Here is a 13543-nt window from a genome sequence, read left to right as displayed (position 1 = left end):
ATACCATTTCCTTTCTCATCAATAAGAGACCCTGCATGCCATGAAAAATAATGCTGCATTGCAGGTGTAACGTTAGATGAACTGCTGAAATTGGTATGGGCAGGAAATAGTTATATTTTGATACAATACAAATCATTTTACCCATGCCACAAGTCATTACAAGTCAAAGGGGCAAAGTCCGAGTCGAGTCAAGTCAAGTCAATAGCATTGTAAGTCATTTCTAATTTTTTAAAGTCCAGTCTAAATTCATCAAAATCATCGAGTCCAAGTCATGTGACAATTAACACAGCCACTTTCAATTTCAAAACATCAAGACTGAAAGGGCATTGGGTGAGGCAGGGCAGAAGGGTCGGTTGACCCTGTACCATGGTCTGGGCTCCTACCTCCAGCTCGACGTCAGGCCGCACGTACTGGCGCGTGTTGGGGTGGTTGAGCAGGTGCAGGATGGTGGTGATGAGCGCCTCGTTGATGCGGCTCAGCTGGCAGTCGATCACGCTCTTCAGGATGGTGCTCAGGCCCCCACGCCGGGCCACCACCTCTGGGTTTTTCAGTGCTGACGGATTAGAGCGCACGCACACGCACACACACACACACACACACACACACACACAAACACAAACACAGAGTTCACACTCCGTTAATATACGTCTATCTGTATGGAGCCCCAGAGGGGACATGGTGAGACTTTTTTTTTTGTTTGCTTGAGGTGGGAAAACATTTTTGCATTCCCTCACAATATACTTTTGTGATCCCTCACAATGTATTACGTAAAATAAAATAAAAAAAGACCTATATTCCCACCATAGAAAAGTGACCCTTTCAGGACTCCATACTGGGTACACGTGCATGGTTGTTGGTGCCTGTCTAGTTTCTTTGCATATATTGGCGCATATCTGTGCATGAGTGGGTGTGGGTGTGTAGTTGTACAAGTGTGATTACCCAGCTCGCAGATGATGGCTATACAGGCTCGCACCATGCGATCTCTTTCCTGCAGTCCATCGTTGCCCACGGCGATGAGGGAGTTAGTGACTGAGCTCGGGAAGACTAGAGCGTTCACAGTGATCATCTACACAGAGAAGGGAGGGAGAGAGAGAGAGAGAGAGAGAGAGAGAGAGAGGGAGGGAGAGAGGGAGGGAGAGAGAGAGAGAGAGAGAGAAACATACCTGATGAGATCTTGTTAAAGCTTCAATATGCTTGCCGGGTAAATGAGATGGGTCATAGCCTTTTACATAAAACTGAAACATGAATTCTCTGCTAGTGCAAATCACTAAGATCTATAAATGAAATGAAAAAGTAACTGATGAAGAATATATTGTTTGGAAAATCGCATACATGACACAGCAGAGAGAGAGAATTTTTTCCATTACAAGGCGATACTCTCCCGCCATCATTTCCATAATACCTTGGAATTACAGACATTATGTTATGACGCAGGGGAAAAGCTTTGCTCTTTTGCATTTTAACTGAATGCAGGCAGAAGGCCGCTCAGATCAAAGAGTGCATTGTTTAAAAAACACCCACCCAGCAACCCCACCATCCACCCCCACACACACACACACGCACACACACTATACACGCGTACACACACACACAGGAAATCCATGTGTCTTGCAGAAAAATACGAAAACAAACACTCCTTTATTGATGGCAGCATTATCAAAACAGAGAGGCCAATTGCAATTGTTTCCTGAGAATTCCATGGCACAATGGGGGATATTTATCAATCCCCTGTAATCATTTAAATAACCCAAATTCAACTTTCACAGGCTGTGGAAGTTACAAGGGAAATTCTATGTTTATCCTACAATATTCTCAATTGTTAGATTAATAGGAATAAGCAAATAAAATATGAATACATCCATTTACAAGCTTCCTGACCTCATTTTTTTTCTCTAAACACAGTCTCTCTAAATCAACTGCTGGTTTGGGTGTGTTCTAGCAAGATGTGAACAGACTGAGTGTGTGTGTGTGTGTGTATGTGTGTGTGTGTGTGTCTCTCTCACACACACCTCTAACAGGATGGCCATACGTGTGTGTGCCTTTAGATGTGTGGATATATGTGTGTGTTAATGGCAGACTCACCTTGCGCACCAGGCGCAGAGCCTGTGTTCGCTCCACCTCGTTGCTCTGCTGGATGTCTATGCATCTGCACAAAGGATAATACGGTTACAGGTCAAAGATCAAAAGTAGGGCTACACAATTAATTCATCTTTAATCAAAATGCAATTTGAATTGCTGCAATTAATTGTGCAGCTCGCAACTCTATCCAAATGGTTAATCTGGTCACATCTACAATTTTTACATCCTCCTTCATCCAACATCCAAACAGTGAAGCTCACCTAACATAGCCTCTCATGCACTAGGGCATTTCTCACCAATCAGAAATGGTCCAACATAAACTAACTTCGGAATATTGAACTGAAGCTTAATTTTCAAAAAATGATCATACAATCGCAAAATGTGTCAGACAAATCGGAATTAGATAGTTACCCTAAATCGTGCAGCCTCATCAAAAGGTCAATATGGTTAAGGGACATGTGATGGCGGATGCTATACATGGTTACTAGTGTTGCGGGGGCCGGATATGACCCGCAGGCAATACCCCATCGGAGGGGACAAAGCTTATCCATATAATAAAATTAAACAGTTGTTTCTAATTATCCAGATGATAGTCTAAATCAGCTTCTATTTCCTAAAACACCTGGTGTAAGCGAACGGATAATATTTAGATCCTAACCACGATTATCTGGCAACGTCCCTGCTTCTCAGCTCACTCTTAGATAAAAAAAAAGAGTGAGTTATTTCCACAGATGTTTCCACACTCCACAGACGTTTACACTAGCCTGTAGGCCGATTAAGTTTAGTTTAATTAGTCTATAGCATGGCCTAATCATCCCGGTCTTATTAATTTGTGATTGCGTTTTATGAGTGTTTTCTCTACATTAAAAATCTAAAAAGAGAGAGGATGAAGGGTTGGTAAGGCTACTTTGTTTTTAAGTCCAGATGTTTCCCATTGTAATTGGCAGTTTAAATTATTTAGACAAGCCTATATGAATGTCTTATTTATTAGCCTATAAAGTAACATTATCATGGCTACATGATATTGATGCAACCACGTTACTTATCATTAAAATTAGGAATTTGCATGTTGGGTCGGGTCGGGTTCGGGTCGATGTTAAACACATATATTGTCAGGTCGGAAGGGGGCGGATTGGATCTCCAAAATGGGTCGGGCGGGCGCGGGTTATAAAAAAACCGCATCACTCATGGTTACGCTTGGGCCCCGCTGCACACTTCATCACTGAAGAAATGTTTCCCATATTAAACATTATGAGGAAGGTTATCAATTTGTCACTTTGACCTTTGTGTTGGTAGTGCCATGCTAGGTGTTCTGTATCTGTACAAAAACAAGTACGCCTTTTTAGCGAAATCAACACAAAGCCATACATATTATTGACAAAACAAATAGCTCTTCTCGGTGAGAAACGAGGAACTGTGCAGTTCTTGACCACTGGTTAAAAAGTAACCCGGGGCAACGGGAGTGTAAATAAACTCAACGCCCAACAGTTCCCCAGTGAATCAGTCTCTTCCCAGACAGGTAAACAGGTGATGTAAGCTCATGTATTAGAGAAACAAGTGTGTGTGTGCTTGAACGTGTGTGTGTGTGTGTGTGTGTGTGTGTGTGTGTGTGTAACAGCCCCTTACACAAAGCAGTGCTATGCTAATCTGTGGCAAGAAGTGCTAGCCTGTGCTAGGCAGTGTGGATGCAGTGCTATGTAAGCTGGGGCTCTGCAGCTGTGCACTTGCAGTTAGATGATAGTAGTGACGCCCCACACAACACAACCCTCTGCTCGTTCTCAGCACCTCCATTCCTCTGGGCTAAAGGCAATACGCACTGTTCTCCATCTCTCTCCTCAGCCTCTTACTACCCTCCTTCCCACTCATGGGCTTTCCCTCAAACCCAAAACAACTCCTCTCTAAAGGTTTCTCTGTACAGAATCTGCACCCCCCCCACACTCGCCTCACACACACACACACACACACACACACACACACACACACACACACACACACACACACACACACACACACACACACACACACACACACACACACACACACACACACACACACACACACACACACACACGCCTCACTGATCCTAACATGAGCTGATCTATTCTTCTCTGGGCATTAACATCACGAGGTGTTAGTGGTGTGTGTAAGTGTGCACGCATGCGCACACTCTTGTTTATGTGGGGTAGTTGCTCAAACAGCATTAGTCCAGTTGCAGCCAGTAACTGCTGCTGATTCTGACCAGCAGACCACAACAATCACATGAGCAGTGAGATATTTTACTGGCAAGTGCAGCAATAACAAAAGTGATATCTGAACTCCTGCCAAGCTCTGATATCAAACAGTCCTTCCTTTTAGGACATGTTAACTAACAGCGGCAGTGCTTGAATCAACAAGCCACAGTCACGGTTTCTCTTCTCTAAATGAACGTGTTAGGAGAGACTGTGAGGTGTCCCTCAAAGTAAAGCTGGCAAAACATGCTGGTGTTCCTTTTCTTTTACAGTAGATTTCTGGGGCTTCCTGTCTGTATGCTTGCCGGTAGTAAAGTTGGGTAGTGACTTTGACAGGAAATGAGTGGGAGAGTGAGACAGGGTGGGATTGGGAAATGATCAGTGGTCAGCGTCCAACCACTGTTCCCCATGAGCACTTAGATCATAATGTAGTCGAGATGCTGCTGCTTGCTCCACAGCTCCACCCCTCTGGTGTTGCTTGGGGCGTTGGGCTATACATCTCACCTGGCGATCAGGTAGTCCACCTGCAGACGCAGGACCTTCTGGAGGATGGCGGTGTCTCGGATCAAGTAGCGGAGCGCTCGGAGGCCAGCAGCACGCACCTCCTTGGCCTCGTTCAGCAGGGCCAACCGCAAACTGAGGGGGAGAGAGAAAGGGTCAGGCCACCGGTCATAATCATAGACATCAAACCAAAAGATGAAACCAGACACAAGTATGCAGCCTCACTGGACCCACCCTGTTTACAGTCTGTTATTTCCAAGACCAACAGGAGACATTGTTTTGTTGTTGCCTAAACAACACACAACCAGATAACCCAGGATGTCACTACAATGGTGCAACGATGCTAATGAAAGCAGCTACGATTCAACAGGCCAGTCTGTAATAAAACATTTCTATTCTTTAGTATTAAGTACAAGTATATATATATATATATATATATATATAGTAGTTCTTAAGTACAAGTATATATACTCTTTTGATCCCGTGAGGGAAATTTGGTCTCTGCATTTATTCCAATCCGTGAATTAGTGAAACACACTCAGCACACACAGTGAACACACAGTGAGGTGAAGCACACACTAATCCCGACGCAGTGAGCTGCCTGCAACAACAGCGGTCCTCGGGGAGCAGTGAGGGGTTAGGTACCTTGCTCAAGGGCACTTCAGCCGCGGCTACTGGTCAGGGTTCGAATCGGCAACCCTCCGGTTACAAGTCTGAAGCGCTAACCAGTAGGCCACGGCTGCCCCTCACTTTAGGGGTCTTAAAACCTTCTTTGCCTTCCTTATTGAGATAGGACAGTGAAGACTGACAGGAAGCGAGTGGGAGAGGGAGATGGGCTGGGATGGGCAAATGACCGCAGGTCGGACTCAACTAGAGACGCTGCAGCCACTTGCTCCACAGCGCCCCCGTGTCACTTCTCTTATTAAACAGGAAGAGGATCATTCAGAGGATTCCACAAGGGGTAAACAGCTGGTGTTGTTGACCACAGAGCACTTCAGCATTTCCCACAGCCAGAGCTCTCGGCCACACAAGACCATCAGAGCAGGAGAAGATGAGAGAGAGGCTCACACTAGCATAGCTGGGTCGTGACTCACCAGATGATGATTTCTTCATAAGTGAAGCCAAACTTGTCCTCGGAGTGGCCTACATTAAAGAGGAGCTGAGGGCAGAATAAACAGAAACAAACACGTTCACATACATATACACGTTAAACAAACAAATAAACAAAAACATTAGGCCAGGTGTGGCTTCTTCTGGATGATCTGCATCTGTGGAATCTGTCCATGTCAGTGTTTCACAGGTTGATTTTAACCAAGGTTTTAATCCACTGAACTTCATTTCCCTAAATTAAATTGATGTGATCTAATTTTTTTGAATTATGTGACAAACAGGTGGGTCAATGACAAAAACGGTGCATTTCAAATTCTATGTCTTTGTTGAGGCCTCTGATCAACCATTTGTTTTACAACAAGTTATGGTTAACACTTCTGCTTTCATCTCCGTGTCTGGCCAATTGGAGAAGACGTGGTGATAGTTTGAAAAACACACGAGAGAACGTGTGAGTTTCCATTCAATGGTGCAAATACATTACTGTCGACATTGTTGTTGTTGTTGTAATTGTTATTGGTGTTAAAACAGTTGGCAAAAAAGACAAAACAGCAGATCATCTGTTAGCCAAGTAGCCAGTGGAGGGGTGTTCCTTTAAAATGCTGCAGGACCATTAAACAGAGATGTGTCATATCATGCAATGCCATCACTGCACCACATGCCACACAGCTGAGAGCCACAGAGCCATCAAACTAGTCTCACTGAGCATGAGCCAGCCAGAGACCCACATACAGATCCACATCCATCACAGAGGCTCGCAATACCTTCACGACACCATGCCTCAGTGTATGTGCTGACAAAACCGGCGTCAACAGCCTTCACTCTCTCCCTCCTTCGGAGACACATTCAAAAAGGCAGACTAGAGTTGGCTGGTTGCTGTTACCATAACAAATCTTTTTGTTTTTACAGGACAAAGTAGTTAGCTCTGAGCCCCAACCCCCAAACCTGGAGGGCCAAGTGCCGCTTTTTGTCTGACCTCTCACCTGTAACCTGTCCGGCATGGTGAGACCTGCCAGGGACCTCTCATCTGTAACCTGTCCGGCGTGGTGAGACCTGCCAGGGACCTCTCACCTGTAACCTGTCCAGCGTGGTGAGACCTGCCAGGGACCTCTCACCTGTAACCTGTCCGGCATGGTGAGACCTGCCAGGGACCTCTCACCTGTAACCTGTCCAGCATGGTGAGACCTGCCAGGGACCTAAGGCTTGCCGCCGTTATGGCACACAGGGTCCTTGAGGCACTGAGGCCTCCCCGCCATGACAAGGCAGCAGCGCAGAGGGGAGTGTTGCTGCGGTACATGCCAGGAGGCATCAAGGGCAGGAAGTAAGAGTCGGCTGGAGAGGTTAACCAGCAGTAGCACATCCCTCAACAACACGCACACACACGCGCGCACGGGCGCACGCAGACGCGCACGCAGACGCACACACACGCGCGCGCACACACACACACACTCTCATTCTGCTGCTGCTGCTCACTCAGGCACACTCAGCTTCCCATCCGAGGCTGAATCACAACTCACAACTCGGCCCACGCACAAACCAAAACACGGCGTTTATAAATACAGCCTCTAAATGCAGCACAGCCCAGCCCTGGTGGCTACAATAACATAATCCTATGGTGGGCGGGGAGATTAGTTAGAAGCACCACTACTGCACGCGCTACAATGCCTGCTTCCACTGACAACACTGCGCAGCTTGTAATTGAAGGGAGCTATAATGGTAATTCTGACTGTGTGGGTTGTTGTTGCTTTTAAACTGCATTTAGTGAGGTGAATTCCCATTCCATTACACCACTAATATCCTGCTGAAATAAAAATATGCATATCCATATTGAGAAGAGCACATATGTACACAATCCATATACAGTATATAAGCCTCATCTAATTTCATTCTTCTCTCCTGAATGGTTTTAGTATTCATTCAGTCTAGCATTCAAATTAATCAGCAACATCCATTTAAATGATCAACAAACAATTCCATAAAAATGACAGCCAGAAATGCACAGGATTGCATGCTACCACATCTGGCAACACAGCAGCACCTACACAGTAAAAGCTTGTGTGTGTGTATTCTGTCCTTCTCCTCCATGACATGCAGTAGCAGAGGCCAGCAGTGAGCTCTGTTAGCCTGGCCTCTGCAGTGGCCTCCTGCACTCCACTCATCCATCAGCGGCCTCCTCTCCCCTGCAGGCCACTACAGGACCAGAGCTCTCGGCTCCCCTGCAGGCCACTACTACAGGACCAGAGCTCTCGTCTCCCCTGCAGGCCACTACTACAGGACCAGAGCTCTCGTCTCCCCTGCAGGCCACTACTATAGGACCAGAGCTCTCGTCTCCCCTGCAGGCCACTACTACAGGACCAGAGCTCTCGTCTCCGAACAGAAGTGCTCAGTGACCTGAGCAGGACCTCCCTCTCCCTCGCTCACCTCTACCTCCTCATGTGTGGCAGTGCAAATGAGACACGCGTTCATTCTACACTGATGCACACGTGGAAGTTTCCAGGGCTATTTCCTTGCCCTTTCAAAAACACCTTTGCAATCTCACACTCACAATCATCGAAGGACCCTGAGAGAGAGAGAGAGAGAGAGAGAGAGAGAGAGAGAGAGAGAGAGAGAGAGAGAGAGAGAGCCCCGCATCATCTCCTCTCACACCAGTTAAATCACCCTTTACTTACAGGGCCAACATGAACCCATAATGCATCTGTTTACCCAGCCTCTCAGCCATGGCCTTAGCCAAGAGATCGCAGATCACGTTAGCATAGCGAGAATCTCAGCAGTGGCGCAGTGCACACTACAGTTGTACGCTCCTGGGAGCGAGGCGAGTGGATTAATCGTCTTTTTCTCTCTCTCTCTCTTCGCTCCATAGTGTGATATAACCACCCGAAAAACCACCCTCCCCACACTCAAACCCCCACAAGCATCAATGAAATATTTGGAATGAGAGGAGAGGAACATGATTACATAAAAAGCTTGATGCTCAGCTCTCTTGGTGAGGGGCACTGTGGAGAGTGGTGGGGGGGTGGGAGGGTGATATTTTGGTGCAGTGCTCACACTGCACCAAGAAAACGCTCTCCTGAGGACCGCTCCGAAAATGGCCTGGTTTCTGGCCCTTGAGGCGCTCCCTAGTCTCTCTCTCTCTCTCTCTCACACACACACACACACACACACACACACACACACACACACACACACACACACACAGCACTAGAAGAACTGGAACTCAAGGAGTTCAGGGACTCCTTCTTTGAGACATGGGAAAAAAGGCTATTTATTTCAGTTGTCTCACATGAACCTTGAGCCAGTGTTTCTATGCCTCTGCAGAACAGAAAGTGTTTCTATGTCTTTACAGAACAGACAGTGTTTCTGTGCCTCTGCAGAACAGACAGTGTTTCTGTGCCTCTGCAGAACAGACAGACCTTGATGAAGTTGTTTAGGTGGCCCAGTTTCCGCATGTTGGAGACGCCTTGCTGCTTCGCCACATTCTGAAGGATTTCGCGCAGGTTGTCGGCGGGGTCTGGAAGCGCAAAAGAGAGAAATGGAGATTAAACACTGGTCATGGCTGGAAAAAAAAAGACACAGAACACTTTCTATAAGCATCCCAAATAAAATGGCCTCTCTTTATAAACAGCATTCAAAAATGGTATGTTTGTTTGCAGGAGTCTATTGTAGCATTCTGCTCTCTTCAGCACAAGTTGCAGAATATACACAGAGATGTATCATGTATTTTGACAGTGAGAGGAATGGTGGATGTTTCTAGAATCCTAATGAATTTGGTGCCTCTCTGTCACTTTCCCACCATCTCTGCTTTGATAAGAGCACCATGTCAAAACAGCAGCCCTTTCAGCCAGTGAGCAGGCCTAGCTACCAATGAAACAACAAGCACAGGAACTAAAAAGGAGCTCTTAGCAAGGGACACAAGTGTATTAAATGACACCAGACAACACATCACAAGACAGCACGCTGCTTAGCCATGCCTATTTATGTGAACATAATGGGTAGGTTGCACTCTGCTGATGCTGCCCCCCCAAAAAAAAAAAAACACAAGACAATCTCAATTCAGATGTACATGCACAAAATGCACAAGTCCCAGTTAGTATACAGCACAGTGTAACATTAAACACACTTCCCATTGTGTTAAACACCTGACTGCATTGTGATGCTGGGTAGTGGAAGTCTATTGTGCCAGTAGATTTGTCAATATAATCCCATTTTTGCGATGATAAAACAATTAATGTGCACCCAAGAACAAACACTCAAAATAGTAACGAGCCTCCAGGCATAGAAAAATGTCACTATTTCAATAACAAATTACTGATGGGAGGATAAAAATAATCCTCAGCCGTTCCATCTGACCTTTGGATCTGACTTTGGTCTGAGATGTTTTTCCCCTCTGGGAACTGGTCACTGGAATGGTCAGTGGAAAACAGCAGCTGAGCTGTTAGTCACACGCCATCCGTCAATCATCATCCTCATCATCACTACCACCACTATCATCCTCATCAGGGAGGATGCACAGCACAGGGGAGGAGGTCAGCTCCTGTGTGCTTGTGTGTCATGATCACATGGGTCACCAGAACCAGAGACCTTCTAATGTGGAGACACAGCACTCAAAAAATACTCCATAGAAATGCATGGGGCTAGTTTGTCACGCCAATATGGCCGTTGTCTACACATATCCCACCCCTTCCTCGGCAAAACGTCGACATGTGAATACATTGAGCCAATCATATGGTGTGTTGTGAAGACATCGTGCCAATCATGTGTTGTGATCTCGCCGCTGGAGCAAGATTGGTGTCGCGGAAGCCTTTGCGACGCCGCGCATTTCTGCCGAAATGGATGCCCGACGAGTGCCCAAAAAGCGTTGTCAAATGGCCGCCGAGTGGAGGGACTTGCCTAAAAGGACTTTGCCAGAACTTACTGTTGACCTTGTAAGAGGTGGAGTTGTGCCTGCTGAAACGTTTGCATGACTTGCACTGGTGTCAATGGAAAGAGCCGAAAAGATGATGTTCATTGGCGTTGAGACTGTCTGAAAAAGCATGAGAGCTAGCAAGCCGGACATCAGAAAGCAGACGTCTCCTGATTCATAATCTTTCTTAGTGCATCAGTGCAGGGCAGTGAAACATGGACCCGTCTTAGGTGAAGGCCCTATACAGAACAGAAGTGGCTCCAGCACAACAAAGGCGCATGCAATTAGGTCGGCGAGTCTATGTATGGTTCGGGGAAATTGTGCAACGCTTCCCTCAGGTTCCAGAGGAAATATGGGGTAGCTCTTGTTTCAAAGAAGCCCAACGCAAACCAGCCCTGGAAGGCGCGAAGGAGACGTAAGCAACAGAGGCAACACAATTACAGTAGCCTTATCCTTCTATGCACCTCGCCCCCCCAAACACACACACACACACACACACACACACACACACACACACACACACACACACACACACTAAAGCTTTGGGCTTCGCAAGTTCATTTAATACCCCTCAGGGTCTTTCTTTGATCATCTTCAAACGGAAACAGTAGATTCATGTTTTGTGTGTGTGTGTGTGTGTGTGTGTGTGTCTCTGGTGCACTGAACCCAGAAGCGGAAGCAGGCTGCGTGTTGCTTGCATGACTTTGTGAATGGAGTGAAGGAGAGGAGAGGTGAAGTGGGGTCAACAGTCCCCTCCCCTCCTCTCGCTTGCCGCTTCCTGCCTGGACCCGGGCCAGCTCTGCAGGGAGACAGAGAGGATGCAGTGATGTCACCACGTGGAACGAGGATCTCTCCCCTATACTCTGTCTGACCAGCCGGGCCTTTTGTCGGGGATTGGGGGGGGGGGACTGAACTGGCCTTTGTTGTAGGGGAGACACTCAGTAATGCGCCTCACAGTGGCCAGCCAACACAAACAACAGTGCACAGTCAAGTTGATCAGATGCCCCCAATTACCCTGGTCATAAACTAGTTACACAGAACTAGTTACACACTCTCACTCTCTCTCCAGAAAACTGTTCACCTTTAAGTGGAGTGTTCTTTTGACCAGTTAGGTGGATTTCTAGGATTTTTCCCAGAGAACCATCACTTTGACCAGTTGATTATTCATGCACCTTCCTTACTTTAAAGACCCATATACTTCCAATACTTTCCAAACTTCAACTCCCCAGTGTGTTCTTACAGGGGCCCTGTGAGCGTGACAACGTCACATTAGAACTAAGCTTACAAAACTGGAAACAACAACAGTATGGATCAGGGCAGCTAAATAAAGGCACCTCCATTCTGAAGAACCAACTTCAGAGTAGTACCAACGATTCTCAAACACTGAACAAAGCACTGTCAACACACTCACACCTAATCCAAAAGCAACAACTGTGCTCCAAACGGCCACGCACAGAGAGAAAGTGACTCATATTTGGCTGTCAACACACAACGAGGTTCAAGCAGCTGGATTGTATGAGACATTCAATGCCAAGTGACCATGCTCTCCTACAGAGATTGGAGCGTGGGGCTATTGTTTCAGTGTTCATCTTGACAGTTCTGTCAAGAACTGGTAAACAGGATGTGTGAGTCATTTCAAGTCCAGCACAGTTCACCAATTACGCAAAGATCATGGGTCAACCCTGCCAAGACAAAGGCCAAAGGTGATCTGCTGCTTAACACAGCCACGTTGATTCTGGGCCATTACTTAATGTTACTCATGCAAAACTACGACCACATCAAGACTCAGACTGACACTGCTCAAGTGAAAAACAAAGAACACAATTTCTGCACGTGTATTGATGTGTATAGTCTTTCCTTTCCTGTAACGTGATGTGATCATCAACATCTTCCTGTAGCCAGGGGGCTGGGAGGAGGAAGGGGTTAGCAGTGGACAGGCTGTTATCGTGCATTCCGGCACCAGAAAGCATGAGAGACGCAATCTTCATCAACACAGCTGACTCAGACGCATTCCCCTGCCAACTCAATTTGTGCACGTCTTTCTTGTTGCAGTGTCTCCATTCACTGGACTGGACTGTGCATTCCTCTTCGACTTCAACCTCCCCACGCCCTTCCTCTACAGAACACAACACCACTTGCACTAGAGGAGTCAAGACTACTGAAACACATCATATGAAAGATGTGGGATGGATGGCAGGCCACTCAGAGGGCAATGGGCAAACTATAAACAAAAAGGACGTTCTGCACGACACAGCGCTGTGTGCTCACAGCCATTCTATTCATGATTAGGCCAGACAGACACCCAACTGGGCTAATCCATAAAGAGTTGACTGTCTAAGTTAATTGTTGATGTTTCCATTGTGATTTGTATTCCATTATCGATCTTGCAGTCCACCCGCATTGACCCTGGCGGCGGGGAACTAATGCTGGCGCGGCCCTACCCCGTTGCAAACACGCTAACGTTAGGCTACTGTGTCCGTGTTTACACCAAAGGAATGCCCATCCTATTTGGGTGTCACAAAACAAGTGCGCAGACTCTTGTATTTGCTGTCAACTGCAACTCATGCAGTCGCTCGTGATAGTAACAATAGTCTGAACTAACAACCCATATTTTTGTTTGCTATGCTGACTACTTTGTACAAACGTGCGTGCACCACGGCTTCAGAGAAAAGGTGATGGGCATGCACGCACGCACACCATGCAGAATATAATCTCTGGTTGGCATTCT

The 13543-nt window shown here is 46.6% G+C and overlaps 1 protein-coding gene across 1 annotated transcript in view; it reads right to left on the bottom strand.

Annotated features, from left to right (window-relative positions):
- Window positions 1-13543, bottom strand: part of rictorb (RPTOR independent companion of MTOR, complex 2b) — a 50948-nt gene that overhangs the window by 36826 nt on the left and 579 nt on the right. Inside the window, 6 exon segments of the mRNA XM_048258420.1 lie at window positions 384-553; window positions 940-1066; window positions 2083-2146; window positions 4812-4943; window positions 5903-5967; window positions 9326-9423. Of these exon segments, the coding sequence (XP_048114377.1) occupies window positions 384-553; window positions 940-1066; window positions 2083-2146; window positions 4812-4943; window positions 5903-5967; window positions 9326-9423 (656 nt within the window).

Source organism: Alosa alosa, chromosome 12 (assembly GCF_017589495.1).
Source record: "Alosa alosa isolate M-15738 ecotype Scorff River chromosome 12, AALO_Geno_1.1, whole genome shotgun sequence".
Classification (NCBI taxonomy): Eukaryota; Metazoa; Chordata; class Actinopteri; order Clupeiformes; family Clupeidae; genus Alosa; species Alosa alosa.
This window is presented reverse-complemented; position numbering and strand designations above follow the sequence as displayed.